This window comes from Phycodurus eques, chromosome 13 (assembly GCF_024500275.1).
Source record: "Phycodurus eques isolate BA_2022a chromosome 13, UOR_Pequ_1.1, whole genome shotgun sequence".
Lineage (NCBI taxonomy): Eukaryota > Metazoa > Chordata > Actinopteri > Syngnathiformes > Syngnathidae > Phycodurus > Phycodurus eques.
In genome coordinates this window covers 24,246,139-24,268,326 of record NC_084537.1, presented here as the reverse complement: position 1 = coordinate 24,268,326, position 22,188 = coordinate 24,246,139, and the positions used below count along the sequence as shown (strand labels likewise).

General features: G+C 45.7%; 1 protein-coding gene across 2 annotated transcripts in view; it reads left to right on the top strand.

The window, feature by feature from the left end:
• The window catches only part of LOC133411942 (pre-B-cell leukemia transcription factor 1), a 64,264-nt gene that overhangs the window by 41,061 nt on the left and 1,015 nt on the right, over nucleotides 1–22,188 (top strand). Inside the window, exons 3-8 of one of the 2 annotated variants that reach the window (XM_061694809.1) lie at nucleotides 9,391–9,635; nucleotides 12,921–13,111; nucleotides 13,670–13,805; nucleotides 14,435–14,594; nucleotides 15,316–15,428; nucleotides 17,955–18,044. In XM_061694809.1, the coding sequence (XP_061550793.1) occupies nucleotides 9,391–9,635; nucleotides 12,921–13,111; nucleotides 13,670–13,805; nucleotides 14,435–14,594; nucleotides 15,316–15,428; nucleotides 17,955–18,044 (935 nt within the window). The remainder of the gene's footprint in view (nucleotides 1–9,390; nucleotides 9,636–12,920; nucleotides 13,112–13,669; nucleotides 13,806–14,434; nucleotides 14,595–15,315; nucleotides 15,429–17,954; nucleotides 18,045–22,188) is intronic. The other variant, XM_061694810.1, reaches the window with a different exon arrangement.

The following is a 22,188-nucleotide window of genomic DNA, read 5'->3' as shown; positions in this document are numbered from 1 at the left end:
TTCAAGCGTGGACTTTACTCCGTCCATCTCCTTTGAACCCCCAACTTTAGAATTGTGAGGCATCTTTAGAATTGTGAGGCAGATGTGCTCACCACTCACTCAGTCCACTGTGCCGCCCGCACTAAAGAGTCAACGCGCTAAATTACGGGTTTTACATTAATGAAGGTTTCCGTCTCGAAACGTTTGTGCAGATTTCTCCCGGTCGCTGTTCTGTCCTTTCCCCCAACGAGTGGTCTTTCCACGTCGGTGCTTCCAGCACAGCAAGCAGAAAGCCAGCCAGCTCCCCCCCCTCTCCACTCGGCCAACGCGTGTTGCACGTTATCGAGTGAAGCCGAGCAAAGCCGAGCGCAACCAGGAGCGATGTCGTCTCGCGGCGGCCATATGGCGAGCGTCCTTGCACGCTAGCTTGAGGGAGCCTTTCTCCCTCAGATGCGAACCTCGGGCTCAGCGACACCCCCAACCACCCCCACCCACCTTCCCCCCACGCTTGAGGAGGCCCAGCGTGTCACCCAGGTGGTGACCCGGGCCCACCAGGCAGAGCGGAACAAGAACATCAGCTTCAGTCTCTCCCCCTATTGTCAGAAAAAGCTCCCACCCTTGCTCAGTGCCATGCCTCCAGATGTGGCTTAATTTACTGCGACTCTGCTAATTGCTGTAATTAAGGATTAATTACTGTTAATTACCTTCACATAAACTCATCACCAGTCAAAGAGCGGAGCCTTATGAAATGTGCCACGCTCAGGAACACACACACGGCACAGGCGCGAGAAGGCTCGCGTTACCGGGCCGCTTGTTCGGCGTCTTGTCCCGGCGCGCGGGGACGCTTGTAGGGCACCACCGACAACGTTGCCTATTTCGAAAACCTCGCCATCTGTCAATAAACGCTCGCTTTCGGCATCACTGCGCCGGATGACGTTTGATTGGTCGTTATTTATAGGCAAGCACGAGACGAAGCCCCACCTTTGAATCAATCATGCTTAATTTCTTTGGGGTCGTAATTGTGTTCATTTAGCGCTACACTAAAGTAGCATTGGCAAAGTTTTCAACAAAGTGATGAACTTTTGTCAGAACTTTGATTCCTCCTTGTCTTCAGATTGCTGTGAGCGCTTTAGTTCCATTCCCCCCCCCCCCACCCCCCCTTTTTCCACGTCGAGCTGACATCATTCCGTCACACTTTTCTTTATGTGATCATCGACTGCTGGCGCGGCACCAAGATGTATTGAGACAATTCCCCTGGCAGGCTGCTGGTAGACGGCCAATCAGAAACCAGGCGGATTTCTGGAAGGTGGGACTTTTTGGGGATAAATGTTAATCTCACTTAGAGTTAAAAAAATAATAATAATAATTTAAAAAAGGATGTGTACATATAATATATTTACTCCTTTCTCCAGATTTGAGCTTCCTGAGTATCACTCAATTTTTTTGTGTGCATGATTTATAATCGAAAGATTATTTATATAATTGAAAGAAAAATGAAATATTTTCCCCATCATTTTACTCGTAAAAATATTGTCAGTGAAGTATTTAAACAATATGTGGAATAAATATACCAAGGAAGCGATACACTCCCCAGACGCTTCCTTATTTACGTCTGCACATATAAAAAAAAAAAGAACGAGACTTTTGGTCACTGTAATAAAGTTATTAATATAACTATTTGAATTATTTCTTTGTTGCAGGTTGCAGAACCGTACTGTATTCAGCCTATAGGTGTTTTGAATATTTTAACTATCCCTTTTGGTTACAAACTAACAGAATCCGGTCTCAGTTTGCAGACCACGACAAGAAATATCGCTCATAAATGATCATCGTGTATCCTAGCGGTCGTCCGGCCAATTCTTGCATACATTTATTTATTTACAATGACATTTCAGGTTGAATGGCAAAATCTTTATGATAAAATAGAAATTCATGAAATGTGAAGAAAGCGAGTCTTTGGCCCATTTTGAGATCTTAATTAGGGTGCTACTTTGACTTATCACTATGACTCATCAAATTTTTGTTGTGCTTTAATCAAGAAAAATGCGACTGCATTTTATGAAAACATAACAAACGAGAATGACAAGAAATAAAGTTTTATGAAGTGCAACAACCATACGTACTGTTGTGCTGTATCTGTGTGTTACATGTGATGGAGTGTGTCTGCGTGCCTTTAAGGGGCGTGGCCCAGTGGGTGGCGTCAAGAATTGTAGTCGGCCGGAGTCCTTGCGAATGTCCTCATTTTGGATTTGTGTCTTATTTGTGTGTTTTCCCGTTCGCTAACCAGCTGAAACGGTGGCCCTCCGTGCCCACATGACCGTAGCCGTCCGCTCAAGCCATTTGAAACACTGCTTTGGTGGCCTAAAAACACCCAGTACAGAAGAAAATGTTTGTAAATAAATGTGAATACAGTATATATGTACAGTATATACACATTGAACTGGTCTAACTTCACTGCAAAAGCTTGGAGTTTTTACATACTCTTACGTATGCCACTTTCAGTTTTTTTCACGCCATATTCCACGCATACTTGGAAACGTTCCAATTTGTCGCCAAAGCTTAGGTTAGTGCGCCTCCTTTTCTCACCGCCGTTACAATTGGATGCCGTAGTAAAGAGCTCGACGCGATAAAAATTCAGTATATTGCACCAAAATCAGCGTAAAATGTTTGAGAGACGACCGGCGCGCTAGTTAACGACAGCGGCAATTGCCTTGTCTGTTGATTGCGCCAGTTCACGACAGCGGCTAATTTTGGAACTACCCGTCTCGTCTGTTGATTGCGCTAGTTAACGACAGCAGTTAATTTTAGAACTAACCGATTTTTCTCGCTACGTGCGGGCGTTTTGAGTTCCAGCCGGACATGATCATTTCTGCAGATTTTGTCTGTTAAATCCAGAGTCTGTTGGTTCTGGGACTGTTAGTTTGAGATTTGACTGGATTTTCCTGGTCCAATGCTGTATTGAAAAGTTAGCCCAGTCAGTCAGTTGAGTGTACAGTACTTCGGTGTGCCCGGTCCATAGACACGTCTTTGTCTCCACCAGCTCGTGATTTCTCATCCACGGCTTCCTGTGACGCCCGAAGGCGTTCATAGAGCACAGACTCCGAGATCTGTATTTCAAGACACCTTAAGAAAGACCGACAGCCGGGGGGCTAGTATATTGCCTGTAGTATTAATGAATTATTTTAATGAAGGTTTTTTTTTTTGGGGGGGGGGGGGGGGGGGGGTAAATTGAAGTGCAGTGCTATGGTGGCAAGGCAGTGTTCTGAATGGTCTTCTCTCCTGGCACTGGCTTCCTCATTATCAGGCCAGCCCCTCGGGCTTCAAACTGGCCTGCTTAGACCCGGGATGATGACGATAATTACCGTTATTAGGAGTAGCTGCAGGGGGAACTTGTTCTGAAAAACACCAAGCAGAGTTCTTGCCTCGCTCGCAGACACATGAGAAAGTACCCATCATCAGTGGAGAAAGCCGGCGAGAAGGAGGCGAATGGAGGGGGTGGGGATAAAAAAGGAGGGGATGAGGGGAGCGGCCACCAAATCCGCCTAATGTGACGCCTGTCAGCTCGTCTCCCACCAGCTGTCACCTCCCAAATGCACTGGGGTTCATTTTTTTAATTGACACCTCGCTTTCCTATTCCATTTCTATTTTTCGCCTTTCATTCTCCCTCCGTCGCTCTCTCGCCTTCCTCGCCTGCACCATCCCCGTCTCCTCGCCCCCGCCCGCCCCCCACCCCTCCTTGTCCCTAAAGCATTTCTTTGCCGTTTTTCCTCGTCCTTGGTATCCACCCCCCCCCCCCCCATCCACCACCCCCACCCGTCGCGCCCGCCAGCCCGCCCAGTGTCAGATACAACGCCGCCTTTCTTCACATGATACTCAAGATGGCTGATAAAACATCAAGCTGTTTTAGAGCGACTTTATGACTGTGCCCTTGTGTACTGAGCCAGTACAATTTTCCATTACCTGGTGATGGAGGGAACATTTTGGGCCACCAGACGCTCCCACGAGTCCATTGACACATCCCACAAATCTACATGCAGCCTCCACTATGTTCCATTTTCAGGGCGTTGCGGGCTAGTTTTCACACTGTCGGTTTTACTGCAAGCGACGACGGCTACTTTGGTAATGACTCTTTATTTAAGCTCCAATTAAAGTCAGTAGAAACACATAAACGGCAAATTGGACGTAATGTGCCACATATTCATTTAGTGTTCTTCTAAAGCGTGTTTCTCTGCGCTGTACTTTACCTCCAGTATATGGGTCAGAGTGTGTGTGTGTGTGTGTGTGTGTGTGGCGGGGGGGGGGGGTGCAATGCCGCTCCTTATGATGACAAAGTATTGGGAATCTCAACACAAATGTGTCTTTCAGGCAACAATACATTGTTAAATGTAACATTTTGGGCTAAACTAAATTCCAGATGTTTGTTCTGAGGGGGGGGGATTACTTGAAATGTTTATGATGACTTTGAAATATATTTCTTTCGGTTTAATATCGTTGTCCTCCAGTTTCACATGATTATATTTTGTTTAATCCACACACACACACAAAACATTATGTTGCAAAAATGCCATAGTGAGTTTCAAAAACAAAGCACAATTGGGTGGCTCCTGTTGACATGCAAATATTCTGTAAAGTTTTTTTTTTTCGTTTTTTTAGGGTACGTGTTGATACTATAATGTACTACTGTATTTTGTTTTCCTTTTGCCCTATGTAGACTTCATTCTGATAAGCAAATGTGTCAGAAGAATTTAATTGCTCAAAATTATTATACTAAAACATTCATAATCATTATATTATATCAATTGTATTAATCATCATCATCATCATATTATTATTATTATTATTATTATTATATTTTAAACACAGTTACCAGAAAGACACGTTTAATCTTTTTACGTGCTTTTTTAGTATTTTGGGCCTCAAAAATTAATTGTAGATACATTCAATTATTAATTAATATTATTATTATTATTATGGAATAAATTACTAGACACAAACATTCACTCACTGCCCACTTTATTAGTTATTAGGCTTGGGTCCATTACAAATATAATAATTCTCAATTTTGGTTTGGTGGACCACTGTGAGATTGTGGAATTGTCATACGGCGAGATTTTCCCCGAACATTTTGTCTTTTTCATTACATACAGGCGCAAACTATGAGAAAGATGTCCTCACAAACATATTGTGACCCCAATATCTCTTTGGGAACTGAGCATTATTATCTTTGTATCTTTGTGGCTCTCGTTAGCGCGCGCGTGCGCATCTAACGCTGTGACTGGAGTCAAAATGCAATGTAAGGAAATGGCGTCTTTTGAGTTTGTTTGGAGCAGACATGCGTCCAAGCGCGGCCGTACTGTCGGCCGTGACAATAGCCCGGCTTATCTGCGTGGAGTTTGGTCACTTTGAGGGATGACGCGTGCTTGCATCAAATGCAGATGAGCGGATGCTGAACTCCCCGGTGGAGCACGGAGGCGAGGACTTGTATTAGTGATACTTGTCATGTCTGCTGTAAATCACACGTTGCCCCCCCCTCCCCCCTCCCACCCCTCCCTTCCTTCTCCAGGTTCCTAGGTTGTTGTTTTGTCTCAGAATGCTGCGTGGCAGGGATGAATGGTGGTGATGTTACATTATCATGTGGCTGTCGCTTTCACTCGTGCTGACTGCTCTGTGACAGGCCCGCACGCACAGAGCGGCTGTGTCAGGAGCAGGCCTGATTTATTAACTGCTGAAACCCTAGATGACGTGTGCCCACACAATCAATAGAAAGCACAGCCGCTGCCTGCGCCTCTGCCGGGTCATGTGAGCGGGACGGGGGCCGCGGCGAGGAAGGATGCGAAACGCGCTCTCGCCGGCCGGCCGGCTTGCAGCGGAGTATATCGCATTACCGCATTGATGGGAAATGGATCCAGTCCAGCGTCGGCTGCCTGCTGCCGGTCAGACGAGGGAGGCTCCATCGTGGCCGCCGCCTTGTTTGGCCGTACGTCTTCCTAATTGTGACAGCATCCTTCGATACCGTTAATTCAACGGGTTTTTATTTAAAGGCATTCGCGGAGGCGGCTGCACAGAGGTTGCCGGCCAATGTGTGTTTCGCCTTGTACTGTAGCGCAGTGTGTGTGTGTGTGTGTGTGCGTGTACCTTGATGCTTCCCTGTGTGGGTGGCTTAATCGGCCTGTTTATTTACGCTCCCGTTGTCTGCACGCAGCAGGCGGTGCGGCGGTGGATGCCAGCCAGCTCTTAAGGGAGTAAAGCAGCAGAAATGAGTTTTGTCAATAAGCAAAACAAAGGCTTATTCTTAGAATTCCATTCATTATTCCCGTACACGGCTGCAGGATTGTTTATGACGCTTGTTCATTTTTAATATGTAGCCTTTTTTTGGAGGGTGCAAGTGGTTTGGGGATGGGGGGGCACAGAAAGGAAGAGGGGTGCTGGAGGGAAAGGGGGATTATACAAGAGCGATGAGGAGACGAGGAGGAGGAGAAAGAGGGGAACGTGTCCTCTCATTCTTCAATTAAGTCTGTCGGTAATGATCAAGATGAGATGATGGCCGTCTTCCCTTTATAGATACTAATCTGTGACGGCCTCGGAAATAAAGGCAGTATGGAGCGGCGCGTTGAGAGGCTCTCGGCGCTATTATGCAAGTGCGCGCATGTGATGTATTGTAATAGGGCCACTTGTGCTCGTGTCAGGTGATTATGTTAACGTACGGTCGGCGGTTGCAGAGTTCACAAGGCGCACTCTGACTGGCATTAAGGCCTTATCGATTCTGTCGCTATTAGCCAACAGGAATAAATAAAGCTGATGGCCGTGGCGAGGGTAATTATTGCGCGGCGCAGCGGATTGTTTGATTCCCCTTATTCATTGTATTTATTTAATCCATTTCATGCTTTTAGCCGTGCACTCTGGGAGTCGGAAAGCAGGGAATTAATAAATCACTCTCGGGCTCATTAGATTTCCCCCCTCTGGTCGGGATGTGCCGCTATTTTGTCAGCATCCAATTGGCGAGCGTTTCCTGCCACTGGTGTGATTCACATGGAAAAATGTCTGCCGACACACACACACACACACACACACACACACTCGCGCTCGCGTGCACCTCCCCACGTGTGAACTCCTGACCTTTTCCAGCCGTCTGATGGCCATTGACATTTGCCTCTCGAGTCGAGCTTGCTCACGTGTTGGAGCTGATGCGAATGGATGATGATATTGCTTGAGGAGAAAAAGAGAAGGAAGGCAGAAAAAAAGGCTAGAAGAAGAAAAGAGGGCGGCCGAGCTCTCCATCTGGACCCCCCGCTCGCCACAAAGGTCACAGGGCGACTCGGGCTTACATCGTCATTACAAAAGAGCCGCCACGGCGGGAGAACAATGCGATTTAGCCTCGCGGTCTTCTTCAGGATGTGCCGGTTATTATTGCGTCGGCCGCGAGACGGCGGGATGAAAGCGGACGGGCGGCGCGAGCTTTGTCTTTGTCCTTGAAGACGAGCGGATGTAACGCAGGGCTGCACCTGGTCGCCTTTTCCCTTCTCGCCACTTTGGCAGGAAGACAGCCTGCGCCGCTCCTTTTCTGAGGGAGCCTTCTGCTGGCGGGAAGAGGCAGGACAACGTCTCTCGCAGGTTGATGGTGGCCACGACAATGCACAAAAACAGGAAAGGAGCTGCCTTTACAAAGGCAAATCTTAGAGCCACCACATCCAAAAACAATTTCATTTTGTTTAAGTTTGTTTTTGTGATTGTTGTGGTCAGTGATGTCCTGGGAGTAGTTTCTAAGATTTGGTCCTTTTCATGATTGTCAGAAGACTGTTCATACTGTAACTTCCATCCATCCATGCATCCGTTTTTCTTTTGGCAAACGGAGCGGCGAAATACACCCTCGATTAGTTGCTTGTCAAGCACACTTACAGTGAAAGCCTAACACGTAGCTATTCACAGTTACGTTTACACCTGTGGACGATTCACGTCTCGCATGTTTTGGGAAAGGCGCAGTACTCAGAGAGAAAATCCACGCACGCACTGGAAGAACATGAAACCGCCGCTCGGGACTGAGGAGGGCCGAGCTGAGATTCGAACCCCGAACCGCAAACTGCGAGGCAGACATGCAGACTGAAATCATGATCACAATTTAGACTCTTCAATGAATCTCGCGTACATTTTGAGAGGAAGTTGAAGGAGTCAAGATTTGAGCTGAGAAACTGAGAACTTTTTTTTTTTTTTTTGTTTTAACCTGCTGTAGCGTTGCCAGACGTCGGCGTTCTTGAATTCCTTTTCAGATTCTTCTTCGTATTTCCATGAAAAATGTATGAATTTTCATGTCAAAATGCCGCCGTAGGCAGATTTCCAGACATCTCCTACGGAGATTTACATCTCGGTGCTGATCCAAACTCGGATTGGTTTTACCAAGTGCCATTCTGATTGGAAAATGTACCGTGTATAATTGCGGTGAGTGGTGTCGCTAATATTTTGGTTATCGTATTTCGTTATTAGTGAGGCAACATAGAATTTTGTCATTGTAATGCAATGACGTTACCGGAGTTGTACAGCCCTGCAAACTACAACCACAGCAATAAACATATTGTTAAATGAACATCCCGCTGGCTGTCAGCTATTGACATTTTGCGCAGGTGTACTCAACGAAGCGTCGGCGATTCTTTGTCACGTTTGTTCTCGGCCCCGCGCGTCACGCCGGCCAAGTGTCGGCGGAGGGCCGCGGGCGTGTGACGACAGGTTCAAACGCGCGCTCACCTCGGCGAGAGTGTGAGCAGACGTCAGACTGCGGCTGCGTCGCGATGACAACGTGGCGCGTGTTGCACTGCGTGTGTTGATTCGGCCTTTCAAATGCATTCAAAAGCTGAGCCCGTAAACCCTCCATTTAGATCGTTTGTTGTTTTTGTTATTCGGCCATCAAGATCTTCAGCCCTCTTTAAAATATATATACTGAAATTGAGCAGTGTGTCTTTGCGTTAATACAACAACATAATACGTTTGATTGGTGTCGTGCCTTTTAAATAGCCCGCCGACAAGCCAATAAAGCCGTCGGCCAGAGACTAAACATAGCCTGAGCATAAGGAGCGCAATGAAAGATGAACCGTGGTCCGTGACTTTGTTCATTTTTCTCATTTATGTATTAATTTATTCCTTTTTTTTACATGAAATCATCGTCAGAATCGATGAAATGATCGTTTTATGATCTCGCCGAGCTGCCGGCCTGTCTGAGGCGGCGTTTTATGGCTCAGACTTGATCCATTAAAATGACGGCCATATTTTATGGCGGATGGTTCGGTAGGCAGACACCGAAGATGGTTAAGACGCTCCCCGAGACGCCGTAAAACGTTCTCTTTCTCGCTTTACCTCGAGTGACAGTTTGTCACGTGGGTGTCAGTGTTTTGACGCTAGCGTGTCTCGGCGTCTTCTCCCCAGTGCTCAGTATTCGTGGCGCCCAGGAGGAGGAGCCTCCCGATCCTCAGCTGATGCGCCTGGACAACATGCTGCTGGCCGAGGGCGTCGCCGGGCCCGAGAAAGGCGGCGGGTCGGCGGCCGCGGCGGCGGCGGCGGCGGCCACCGGGGGCATCGGCGCCGACAACTCGGCGGAGCACTCCGACTACCGGGCCAAGCTGACGCAGATCCGACAGATTTACCACACGGAGCTGGAGAAGTATGAACAGGTAGGAGGGGCGACCGCAGCGAATTACAGCGAGCAGTTAGTTGGCTCGGCCGGAGACGACCGCAGCTCGATAAAAGGATCACGTCGGCTGAATCGTTTTATTATTTCATTAGCTTTAATTCCTTTTGGTAGAATTCCAGCTGGACGGTTCTTCTGGCCAGACACGAAAGCCTTCAATGAGAGGAAGTGTGTACTTGCAACCAAAAGAAGTCAAGAAATACATCTGATGATGGACAACAGAATGTTCTATATGTACATTATGATATGAGATAGCTTCGGGATTGGCACAATACGAGGGGCAGTCAGAAAGCAATGAGCCCAATTTCAATTTTACCTACTGATAATAGTTGGGTTTGTTTCTCAAATTTGTTTCTCAAAACTTTTTTAACTACAAATGATTCAAGATTTTCCACAAAATCTCCCAGTCAAATGAGCGTCGCTAAATTGCAACCATTACAAGTGTATAGGTAGACTGTTAGTGGTTGTGCTGAAGTTGAATGGGATTTAATAATCCCCACGGCAGCAAAGCCGACCATCAATCGTCTTTTCTCATGATTTCATTGCTCATCATTCACATCAATGCTCTGTCCTGCTCTTCATCCTCCCACCGAAGAGAAAACTCCACCGGTGTAGTGTGGCTTTGATTTCCGACGGACGCGTCGAAGCAGCTGCCGCGCTCGGTTGTGAATGTGTATCGAGGCCGAGGTCAGAGGTCAGCCGCCCCTGACTTCTTCTAGCAGAGAGTCAGCAAACTGACCTTTTCAAGAGATCAGTTTCCACAACGTTAGGTACGCCTGCGCCATCTAGTGACATAATAATGCAAGAGCTCTATTGCAAATATTGCCTTTGCTGAAGCTCGGTCTACATGTAGCGAATTGGCGAAATCCGCTTGGTATTTTCACCGTGCGGAACGAATCGTGAGACACGATATAAAAACACTCAACACAACATTTGTTGTTCTGTGACAAAGCTCGTTACTAAACGTTCGTGTATAGCAAATCAACTTCCCCTACTGTATACAAATATAATGATACATCATGAAAGAGAATTGAAAGAAATAAACTGGTTTTATAAAGTGTAATTACCTACTATAATAAAGTGTAATTACCTACTATTCGTGTGTTCGCGTCGGACCGTGCTCTTGGCGACAGCACGCGACGATCGGGCGAGGTCCGCTCGGTGTCACGCTTGTAGTGCAGCCGCTTGGCTCGTCCAAGACAGAACGAATTCGTGACACGTCTCGTAATCTGACATCGCCGACTGTCGTGAGCGACAAAAAAAATCAAAAAGTGTAATCTGAGCTCTGCATTCGGGGGCTCTGCATGCTGCTTTTTTTACGGATGTCCGGTCTGACCGTTTTCCGAGCTGGGGAGAAAAAAAATCATCTCAACAAACCAACCCCACACCGCACGATATTCGGTCAGGATAATCTTCCAGAGATATCCGATAATCGGGCCTTTGCTGACATCAATCAAAAGGAGCGTCAAATGCTCAAATTTGGCCGGAATATCCGTATGCGTGTACCCCATTTTTGGGCACCTTGTGACAAGGCAAGCTTTTCAGGGACGTTTCAGTAAAGCGTGGACTGCGGGCAGCCGTTACATCAGTCACAGCGCCGCTCTCCTCCAAAGTCTCCAACGTCTCGTCACTAGCGCGGAAGTCAAAGCGCCGTTGCAGCTTTGTCATCTTCTCCGGAGGATGGCAAGTCATCGCCGACTGTCAAAGCCAATATACACCTGAGCCATTTTTTTTTTTTTTCTTTTTTTTTTTTTGTGCGTGTCAGCACGCTAGCTAGCTCAACCACGCACACGTATGAGTTGTGTCGTGCACGCGTGCAAGCAAAACGGCTGCTCGGTGCGTCACTTTGACTGACGTAACCCCGGCGTTGACAAGCAGCAGACACCTTGCAGTCTCACGCGGTGACTGATTCAGACAGGGAGGGAACGAGCACCACGGAGAATGGAGAGACGCACTTTTAAACCTCTTGAACGTGCACGGCGCTGAAAGCCTGCTGTCGTTTTACATTTCCCTTCACTTGTCACAAAGACGTCATTTTTTTTGTGCTTTTTTTTGTTTTGTTTTCACAAGCACCGTCACTATACCACTCCCAGCGCCACCTTTGTTTTCTGTCGTGCATCACACCTTGTGTCGGCTGATTGAATATAGCATCTGTTCTACTTTCATTGATGTGTGCAGGATTATGTAAAAACTGTATTTTGGCACACTCACTGTGGTGGATAATGGTCCCTTTTAGAACATTGTGAGCATTTTCGAACATTTTACAAAATATTTCATTGAGTAACACAGCCGTCTTATTAATAACTGTCTCTAAAAGATTATCACGAGCGATTATTCTGTGGTGCGGGGTGTGTTAAGCGTCATTTTTTCCTCCCCGATCTGTGTCGCCAATTGTCAGTGTTAAACATGTTCGATATTTATAATTGCAAATCTTAAAAGTTTGGCCTGATCATATATTGCGTGAATGTGACATGAAAGGGAACAATAGCCAATCAGGACGCAAGAGTTTGCAACTGCAATGTAGCTACCAGATAAGCTAGCAGTTAGCCTAGCTTCTGTTATTTCTTCTTCTACAACAGCTCTTTATTCTTCTTTGTACGAGGGACAGTCAAAAAGAACAGACCCCGAATTTAATGACTAATATTTTTATTTTTTTGTTCACGGTTCATAGTTTAAATAATTGTTTGATAACCCATGCCTCCTACTCACCCGATCTGGCACTATCAGATGATCACTTTCTTGGACTAAAAGAAGGAGTTAGGAGTCAGGACTTCTCTGATGACGAACAAGCTAAGCAAGCTGTAAAAAAATGAAAAAAAATGAAAACATTAAAAACTGGTTCAAATGGCAGCCGACTGAACCTTACGAGGCTGGCGTCCATGCCCTTGTTCATCGATGGACAGATGGAGATTATTCTGAAAAGTAGCCATGCAATTCCCCTTTTGGGGGCTTTATTTAGATGTGTGTTTTGCCTTTCTATTGCAATAAATTAAGATAGAGGATAATTGGGCTCATTACATTTTGACAGCCCCTCCTATTTTCCTGCAGTCCGGTTGCCCTGTGGCACCGTGCTGCCTCTAAAAGGTCAGCCTCGGTCCACCCAGGGCTGGTCGCCAGCCAGTCAGAGGCAACATGTAGACAAACAGCCAGTCACAGTTAGTGGAGCTTCAAGTAGGCTCAGAACCGCCAGTGGAGGTGGGAGCCCTTCAAAAGTCAGTGTGGTGCTTTTTTGGGCTCGACTGAACGCCAACCCGTCTTGTGATCGCAGGCGTGCAACGAGTTCACCACCCACGTGATGAACCTGCTGCGGGAGCAGTCCCGAACGCGGCCCATCTCGCCCAAAGAGATCGAGCGCATGGTCAGCATCATCCACCGCAAGTTCAGCTCCATCCAGATGCAGCTCAAGCAGAGCACCTGCGAGGCCGTCATGATCCTGCGCTCGCGCTTCCTCGACGCCAGGTCTGCCCGCACCATGTGACCTTGTGTCATGTCTTTTGCTCCGAGGGCTTCTGTTTTTCCAAAATTTCCTTTTAAACTGATAGCGGCCAGACAATGAATAGTGTGTTTATCTTTAGTTTAATGGTGTGTACAAGAATTTGATTTGAGCCCTTTAATGGACATTTATACCTCAGCCTGTTATTGCAATGCATTATTAAAAAGTGTGTCATTATGTGTCATTAAGACAACGTCTTTATACTTCTATATTTCTTTTTTATGTATTTTATTATATCAGATTACTTTTTCCAGATTATTACACCAAAATTGTATTCAATTTATGAGGATTATACAACGGCTTCGATAGAGAAGCCGTAGAATAGCATCTCTGCCATTGCCATGGCAACACCTTTTCTCTCATCCTTAACCTTTTTGAATATCATTGAATATCATCCTTTAGTATCTGACTGAGCATTACACTGCTTCACAATGGTAGCGGGTTCTCCGGAGCAAATAAACAGTTATTACTGCTACTATTTGTTACGACGGGGGGAAAAAAAATACATTTTCCTTCTGCTTTAGGCGAAAGAGGAGGAACTTCAACAAACAGGCGACAGAGATCCTAAACGAGTACTTTTACTCCCATCTGAGCAACCCTTACCCGAGCGAAGAGGCCAAAGAAGAGCTGGCCAAGAAATGCAGCATCACGGTTTCCCAGGTGACCACCGGCAACCCAGAGACCTTCGACACTTACACCGTTATTGCACCACCTCAGTGCAAAATTTGGGTTTATGAGCTGCTCGTGTGCATCTTGATGAATTCGAAACGTGTTTATTTATTTCAGTTCTTCAATTTATAAGGTATAAATCATGATGCAGATTCATTAAACATACTGTAGGAACATACTTTTCATAAAGCCAATTCCTATTGAATATAAAAAATGATTTTGATTGTTTATTAGTTTTTTTTTTTAATGTGTTATTCAAATTGTTAACGCAATCAAATACTGTCCTTCAATCCCATGGTTCTAACTGCCTTATAGTGAGGCATGTGATTTCCATTCATTTACCCGAAAAATGGCCACACATAACTGGAACGTAATTGCTCCAAATGTGTATCTGCTGTACTATCTATCTACTGGTGTACCATTGTCAAATACACTGAAAGGTCCTGAAAGCCACCAAGCAAGTGATGGCCATTTGCCCAATCGCGAGAGTAAAATAATAAAAGCTCTCGACTTGAGGGAAAATGAAGTGATTTGTGGCTCCACAGCGAACACCGTGTTCTGTTTATAGCGCGGTGCAGACGAACACTAAGCGCTGTATCTCGTCTGTGCTCTCGAAAAAGGTCTCCAACTGGTTTGGAAACAAGAGAATCCGCTACAAGAAAAACATCGGCAAGTTCCAGGAGGAGGCCAACATGTACGCGGCGAGGACCGCGGTCAACGCCACCAGTGTGTCGGCGCACGGCAGCCAGGCCAACTCGCCTTCCACTCCCAATTCAGCAGGTGAGAGGGAGCTGTGGCTATCGGAAGAGTTGGCAAAGATGTTTGTTTTTCTTTCACAAAGACGTTTGCTTCAGCTCTTAAAGTCAGATCGTGTTCTCTGGCTCTTGGTTTTATTCGGACTTGTCTTGAAGTAACCCAGTTGGTACTGGATGGCCTCCCTTGCCTTTCTTTTTTTAGCCCGCCATCTGACACTCGTTTTCTTCTCTCTCTCTTCATTATTGACCCTTTTGTTCTTAATTTTTCCTGCCTCTTGTCCGGTTGACCTTGTGCATGCCATTAAGCCAGTCAAAGGGCAAGCCGAGTCTTTTGTCATAAAGAGACTTTCGCCGCAGTATTGGATTAGAACCGGGTGTTGAAATCAAGTTACGCCCTGCTCTCCTTACATCTGGGGAGCTGAGCTCCATTAAAGGCCGAACGCCGTTCTTTGGGTCTTCCTGCAGATCAATTATTGCTTCCTTAATGAAATACTCGCAGCGTGGACAACAAACAGTGATAGAATCCATGAGGCTAGTTTTAACTGGACTTAAGCAGTTTTCAGACGATTATCTGTCTTCTGTCTCTTGAGTTACGCTTCGGGGATGTTTTAATGTGGACCCGCTGCGTCTGCTCTCGTAAACTAACCCACCTAATGCACTTTTGCTTATGCATGATCTTTTTCAACTCCTTTCTCTGTCCCTTTTCGTTCTCTTCTTTTCCTCCTCTGCATCTGTCGTGCTCGCAGGTTCTGCTGGCTCCTTTAACATGTCAAACTCCGGAGACTTGTTCATGAGTGTGCAGTCCCTCAATGGGGACTCTTACCAAGGGGGGCAGGTTGGGGCCAACATACAATCCCAGGTAGGCGCCTCTCCAGTTTACAACACGGCACGTAGAACAACAATGCGCCTCGGTCGGATAAACAAAACTCATTTGGATGAAACGTACAGCTTCATTCGTAGAGTGCAGTAACTTCCTCCTGCATATGTCACGAAGGTTCATACATTAGAGTGCAAACTCGAACATGGAACTCAAACGAGGCAAAAAAAAAAAAGACACACAAAAATGCTCGAGTGTGGCGTACTCGCATAGCCATATCGCCACCGAAAATCTGTCGTAGGACAAACACGACATCCAGACTGATGGAAAAGACGCAGAAAGAAGAACGAGTAGTCATTGAAAAAGAAATAGAAGCTAGGCTAACTTTGTTTTTCTGGAAAGTACATCGCAGCGGCAGTGGCACACAAACACTCGACACAGCCACTTGCTCCTCTATTTGTGTCAGACAACAGCGCCAGCTTCAAGGCGCTTCCTAGTTGGCCATCGTTCCATTCGCCATTGCAGTCGCAGAATTTGCCGTGGACCATACACAGAAGGATTTGCGATCGTAAATATTCAAGGTTTAACATTTATGATCGTCGTCCCTTTTTCTCAGCAGATCGGAGAGGAAAACTTACAATCAACACACCCCACACCGCAGAATCATTGCGCAGAATAATTTTTGTAGAGACAACAGGTAATCAGGTCCTTGCTCACTTTGCTCAGAAGAGCGTGAAAATCTCACATTTTGCCCCCTTACTTGGTATTTGTGTCCCGTGGTGTAGGTACATACTTTAGAAATTGTCTATCCAGTAGCAGCGTAGTTGTTCGTTACTCAACTTGAGAAGCAGTAGCGGTGCTGCCTTGAACGGCGCCCTGTTCGATGCCCCGAGATGGCGCGCCAAGGTCGGAATTTTCACCGATCCTGAAGGACATTCCTTTAGCAAGTAGCAGAAACCACAGTTACCAAACAAACATCAGAGCAAGGAATTTATTAGGTATAGTCAGCGCTCGTACTGCTTTTTTAAGAGGTAAAAAGACAAAAGCCCGTGCCCCACTCTTCCGTGGAAAATCTCTTTCCTCCTTGGTGGAGGTCGAAGCGTTCAACCGAAGTTGAATTGGAGATGAACACAATAGCTCGACCTCCACCAGACACGGAGGTCGTGCTCTGCCTCGGGCTCTCCGTTAGCACGGCGGCCATTGTCAAGGCGTCGTTGAGCAGACGACGGTGGACAGTTTTGGAAGTGGCGCAACGCTCGTCAGCACCCCAGACGTGCGCAGCCATAGCATAGCCGCCGGCGGAGCGTGCCCCCGCGACCTTGCCCCAACGGGCGCAGATGTCCGGCGCCGCGGTCGGGAGTGTTACAAGTCTTCGCCGGGAACTAAGGAAACACCACCCGCGGTGATTCTCTCGTTTGGTTTCAGTGCTTTTGGCAGCATTCCGCAACCCATCCAACACCCCCTCACACACACCCTTTTCTATTCAGATCAGCTCCGGACACACCCGAGGTCGACATGAATATGCAAATGTGACAACTCTCAGAGGGAGTAAAGCGGTCTTCGGGGTCGGCCCCTCACCATCCAACCTCCCGTTCCTCCTAATGTATTATTTTTACAACTATGTCACGACTGCTCTATGCGATTCCACAAGAGGAAGGCAAAAAAAGTTTGACTAAATGAGCCTTGAGTAGAGTCATTTGTAGTGGAACCCAAATGGCAGGTGCGCTTTTTCAAGCATAACCTGGCTGACTGCTGCCAAGAGCTGCAAAGTAAATCCCAGTGAACACGGAAAATGGCACTTTTCCAGAAAACAAAAAACCTCCTTCCACTGAATAATGTAGTGTGCACCCTGTTCATCACAGCGATTGCAGCCAAACACGCTGGCATGGAAGAGTTGATCAAGAATGAACAAAATCAACCCTTCTTTATTATCGCAAGACAAATACAGTGACATATCATTTGAAGAAAACCCACACAGTCAAATGCAAGGCATTCTCAGTTTACGATGCGACCGACATACGACATTTCCAAACTACGAACTACATCCTCACTGAGTCGCGGGGCATTGTTATTATTGTTTTTATTATTATTATTATTGTTATCGTTATTATGCTCATGGCTTGGAAGCAGGGCTTCAGAACATTAAGTTAGGACATCAGTGACTGTTTTTGCATTTGTGGATGGAACATTATAATAGTTAGCGAGTTCGTTAAAAATTTAAAATAAAATAAAAAACAGCTTCAAAGAAAAAAAAGAGATATATATATATTATAATAAGTAACATGGAAAGGAAAATTTACATATGAAAAGTCCAGCAGTAGACGTGAGTAGTACAAATATTGCCTTCCTAATGTGTCTCATCATCATATCTTGTCCTTTTGCATGTTATCAAGCTTGTACAAGCATCCTATGCACCGATTGTGTCCTGTTTACGCTCGCCTTTTACTATCGCGCTGACCTTTTCTGCCGCACGCTGCTCTTTGTTATCCGTACCTTTTGTCCGACCTGGACTTTTATTCTGTGTCCCTGTCCCCCCGGCCCCCCGCGCCCCCTCTTCCATTGTTCCAGGTGGATACCCTTCGCCATGTTATCAGCCAGACCGGCGGATACAGTGACAGCCTCGCCGCCAGCCAGATGTACAGTCCACAGGGCATCAACGTAAGTACGCCAGCATGAAAAGATGGCGTGCGCGTGCTGCCACCGCACTTGGCTCGTCTCAGTCGGGCCGTTGTCCGGCGAGTCGACCCCAATAACGCCCGCCCCAACACTTCCACCGCCGACCGCTCCCCCCTTCCGCTGCGGCCGTGCCCTGGGTGGCAGGCAACGAGGCAGCTAGCGGCCTGAATTCGCCTGTCGGGGGACATTAGCGTTAGCGCGACACCTGCAGTGGACGGGAACAAGGACACAGGTGTCATCCGAGCACAACAACACTCTTCTGCCTTGTCAACCAGAGTTCAAACCCCCCCCTGCCTCACGTCTAGAGGCGTTACGGTTGCTAATTATCTGCGTCAAGGTTTTGTGGTTGTTTATGAAAATAAATTATACAACTGCTTGTGGTTGTACTATTCAAAATGTAACCCATGCTGCATTTAAGCATGCCATATCTTCCAGGCAGGCAGACAACAGTTCCCTGACACGCGGCTGTTATGCGGACGCACGCACGGCACAAAACCAAGCGAGGCGCCCACTTATTGTACGACACCGGTGCCGTACTGGCGAGCTCGCTGGCCCATTAGATGCTAGCTCGCGAGGTAGCGCATGTTATAAACAGTTTCCTGTGTGGCGAGTTGGATGACGCCCAACGGCGGTGCGCCTGATCGCAGGCGGCTACTCACTCTCGCCGAGGCGGGCTGGCGTGGGGCGGCGGGGCCGTCGGGTTCGCCTTGCTCCGAGCGCCGTGTGGGTGCGCACGGCAGAGAAACTGTAGCTTAAATAACACAAAACACATTAGGCTTCAGGGAAAATGCTTATGGGGGGGTGGGGGGGGGGGGGGGGGGGTTGTAGGGATAGCTTGATGGCAAACCGCAGTACGCCGTAGTGGTAGAAATTGCCCATGTTACTACGACCAAGTAACTTGCAGTTGCGACAGATAGCCACTGATGGAAATGATGACGCTCAGTACTTATATAGTATGGGAGGGGCAACTCCCGAGTGCGTACCTGGGCTCTGTTTTAGCCCCGCCCCCCCCAAAAAAAACAGACAACTGAGAAGGTGAAAAAGAGTTTAATGCTGCTCTCGACAATTCCGAGCTAAATTGTTCTCAGTCTTGGGACATGTTTTCAGCACTTCTCTTCATCCATCCATCTTGTTTAGGGTCGCGGGCTGCTGGAGCCTATCCCGGCTCACTTATCTTCAAACACATTTCGAAACAAATCACAAAAATGACTTTAAAGAAGACATATTTTGCATGAAAAAGAAAACAGTTCCCAAGTTTCTTCATTAAAATGTCTCCCAAAATGTCAAAATACACAAAGGACAAAGAATTACAGCGCACTTAATATCCACTCGTCACGCTCAAATTTCAATAGATTTTTGGGGGGTCAGGCCGTCTCATGCAAATGCGAAGTACAGCTTTCGTTGCCGTGACGACCGGACCGCCGCAGAGCTAGGGCATTGTCACAAAGCAAGGCTACTCAATGTTGTGAACTTAGCTTGTCGCAATTTGGCAATTCAGTACGGTTTACTTCGAGACACATTTTCTGAAACAGACCGTTAACAAAATATTTTCTGGTTTGCTGTTTAATTTCACAGTTGACTGGTGGGCAGACCCCCCCCAGAGACGCACTATTTGTGCACAAACAATTAAAAAGTCAACTTTCCATAATATGTCTCCTTTAAATAAATCCTTAGCTCGTCCTTTGAAGGCAGTGCTTCGACTTTTCTAGGTCTTAACTAAGGACAGTAAGCTTTTCTACGGGCCGGGCTGGACTGGGCCGACGAGGCGAGGCGTGGCGTGGCGTGGCGTGGCATGTCGGGGCAGGCGGCGGCACCGCCGGAGGCGGTGCGTTAACATGTAGATCCACAGCGACAGGCGGCGCAGGGCTGAACAGAATCAATACGACAGTGGCGGGGACAGAGGGAGCGAAGCTTTGGGCTAACAGTCCGAGCACATTGGCCCGATCATTCATCTGCACAAACAGCCGCACTGACAAGGCCGCAACAGCCCTCGCGCGCGCCCGCGCTATAATAAGAACATCCGCGCGTGGAGATCGCTGCGACGTGCAACAGGCTCGACGGGGTGTCCCACCGCAATTATTTACCAATCATAGCAATAAAAGCAGACGTCTTTCGGTGGAAATATGCAAAACTGGCAGCGGCTTTGGCCATAAGCAAACATATTGAAATATGGATCAAAAGCTACACAGTTCATGTTTTACAGAGTCACAGAACAAAGCTTCCAATTTGTCCTGATTCTACGTCAGGGATACATATACAAGCTTTTTTGAAAGTGCCTGAAGGTAGTTTTCAAATCTAAACAAGGACGTTAGTTGGAGATGACATATCATGTCCTTGTTCATTTCATGTTACGCTACGTGAGCCAAAACAAACCAGGCAGCCGGCGTATTTTATTGCTTTTAACACCAGGAAAATAATGCCAACATGTAACATTTTAATAAGCTACCACGACATGAATTGAACATTTTCACACAGTTTGATTTTATCTATTTATTTATTTTCAGTCTTGTCTTCCCGTGTATTTCATGCAATTTTGGAATCATCATTTTTTTAAACAACTCGTATTTATGCCTTATCCCCTTAAGTTGAATTTTTAAAAAATGTAGGACTTTTTTTTTTTTTTTTAATAAAACAGAAAAAGAAACATGAGCAACAATTTTGGGGGTTTATCATTAGTGTTAGTGTGACCCAAATGTATGATTTCATTTTATTTCATCCCAATCCTGTTTCGCTATGATTCTTTTATTGAAAAAGTACGGTCTTTTTATGCTAAATGTATTTTGTCATGTACAACATTCTAATTATGGAGTAATAATTTTCAAACCAAAAAACAAATAATATTTTTGCATGATTCGCTTAGAAACTGTACATGTTAGCATGTACAACCGTTGTTTTTATATTATTGTTATTATTATTTTATAATTCTACTAATTACTCCATCGTTTTCCACTGGTTTTATTGCACCAATCTAAACAATACAACATATTGACATTTATGAAAGAATTATTTCATCCCATTTATGGTCTCATGAATTTAAAGAAAATACAAATAAATTTGAAGTGCTGTAAAGTGAAGATGAATGTATATATTCATATAATGTTCCCAGCTCAAAGCCGAGTTGTGAACAAGGATGCTTGTGCTGTAGTTTTCTTTCCGCCTCAGATTCTCCTCCTCCATCCTTGAACAACAATTGTTCCCCCGCAAATTGCTGGTGGGCGTCGTCGCCTCTCCCGGAAAGCCAAGAAATGTTTTGTCCCGCTTGTCTTTTTTTGTCCTCGCCGCTCGCTTTTGAATGACATGACGGACAGCCTTTACGCTAAATAACAGGCTTTGCGAAATAAGCGGCGGCTGAAAAGCACGTCGCCATTTTCATGTAATCGTTGAAATTGCAATGGATGTCGCTAATGGTCCTGAGCCAACCTTTGAGACGACTTTGAAAGAGAGATTTTTTTTATTGTTATTGTTCTAATTTCTTCTTTTATTCTGACATATATGAATGTGTGCGCATAGCTTTTGGTTTCAGCCCTTCAGTTATTCTCAAATGGCGTTCAGGGACGATTGGCGCACTGCTATTTTTAATGAAGCTCTTTCAAAAGCGTCGTCTTTTGTGCGTGCGAGGGTGCGCGTGTAAAAACTGAGTCTGTCGTTGGAGGAGATGCAATTTGCCTTTTGATGCCATTTTATCTGGGGATGTTTGATTTGATGAATTCATGTAATTTTTTTCTTATATCCTTTTCAATTATGTACTTTTGTACATATATATATATATATATATATTTTTTTTTTTTTATTTTTATTTTTTTTTTATTGTATGCAGAATATTGATTTTGTATGTTTGATATTTGTTATTTTTTTTATTTAATATGGTATATTTATTATACTATTAGAGTTTGTATTATTACTTTTATACAATACATATAAAGTGTTCTAAATATATATTACTTAAATATAGATATATATAGTATTAAAGGGTTAGGGTTTGTGTTTGTATATTTGTTTGTATAATATATGGCAATTCGTATTTGATATGTTGATTTTAGATGTATTACTTGTTTTTAATGAATTGCATTCGGTACATTGATTTTCTGTTTGATATATTACAGCATTTGTCTTCCTCATTCTGTAG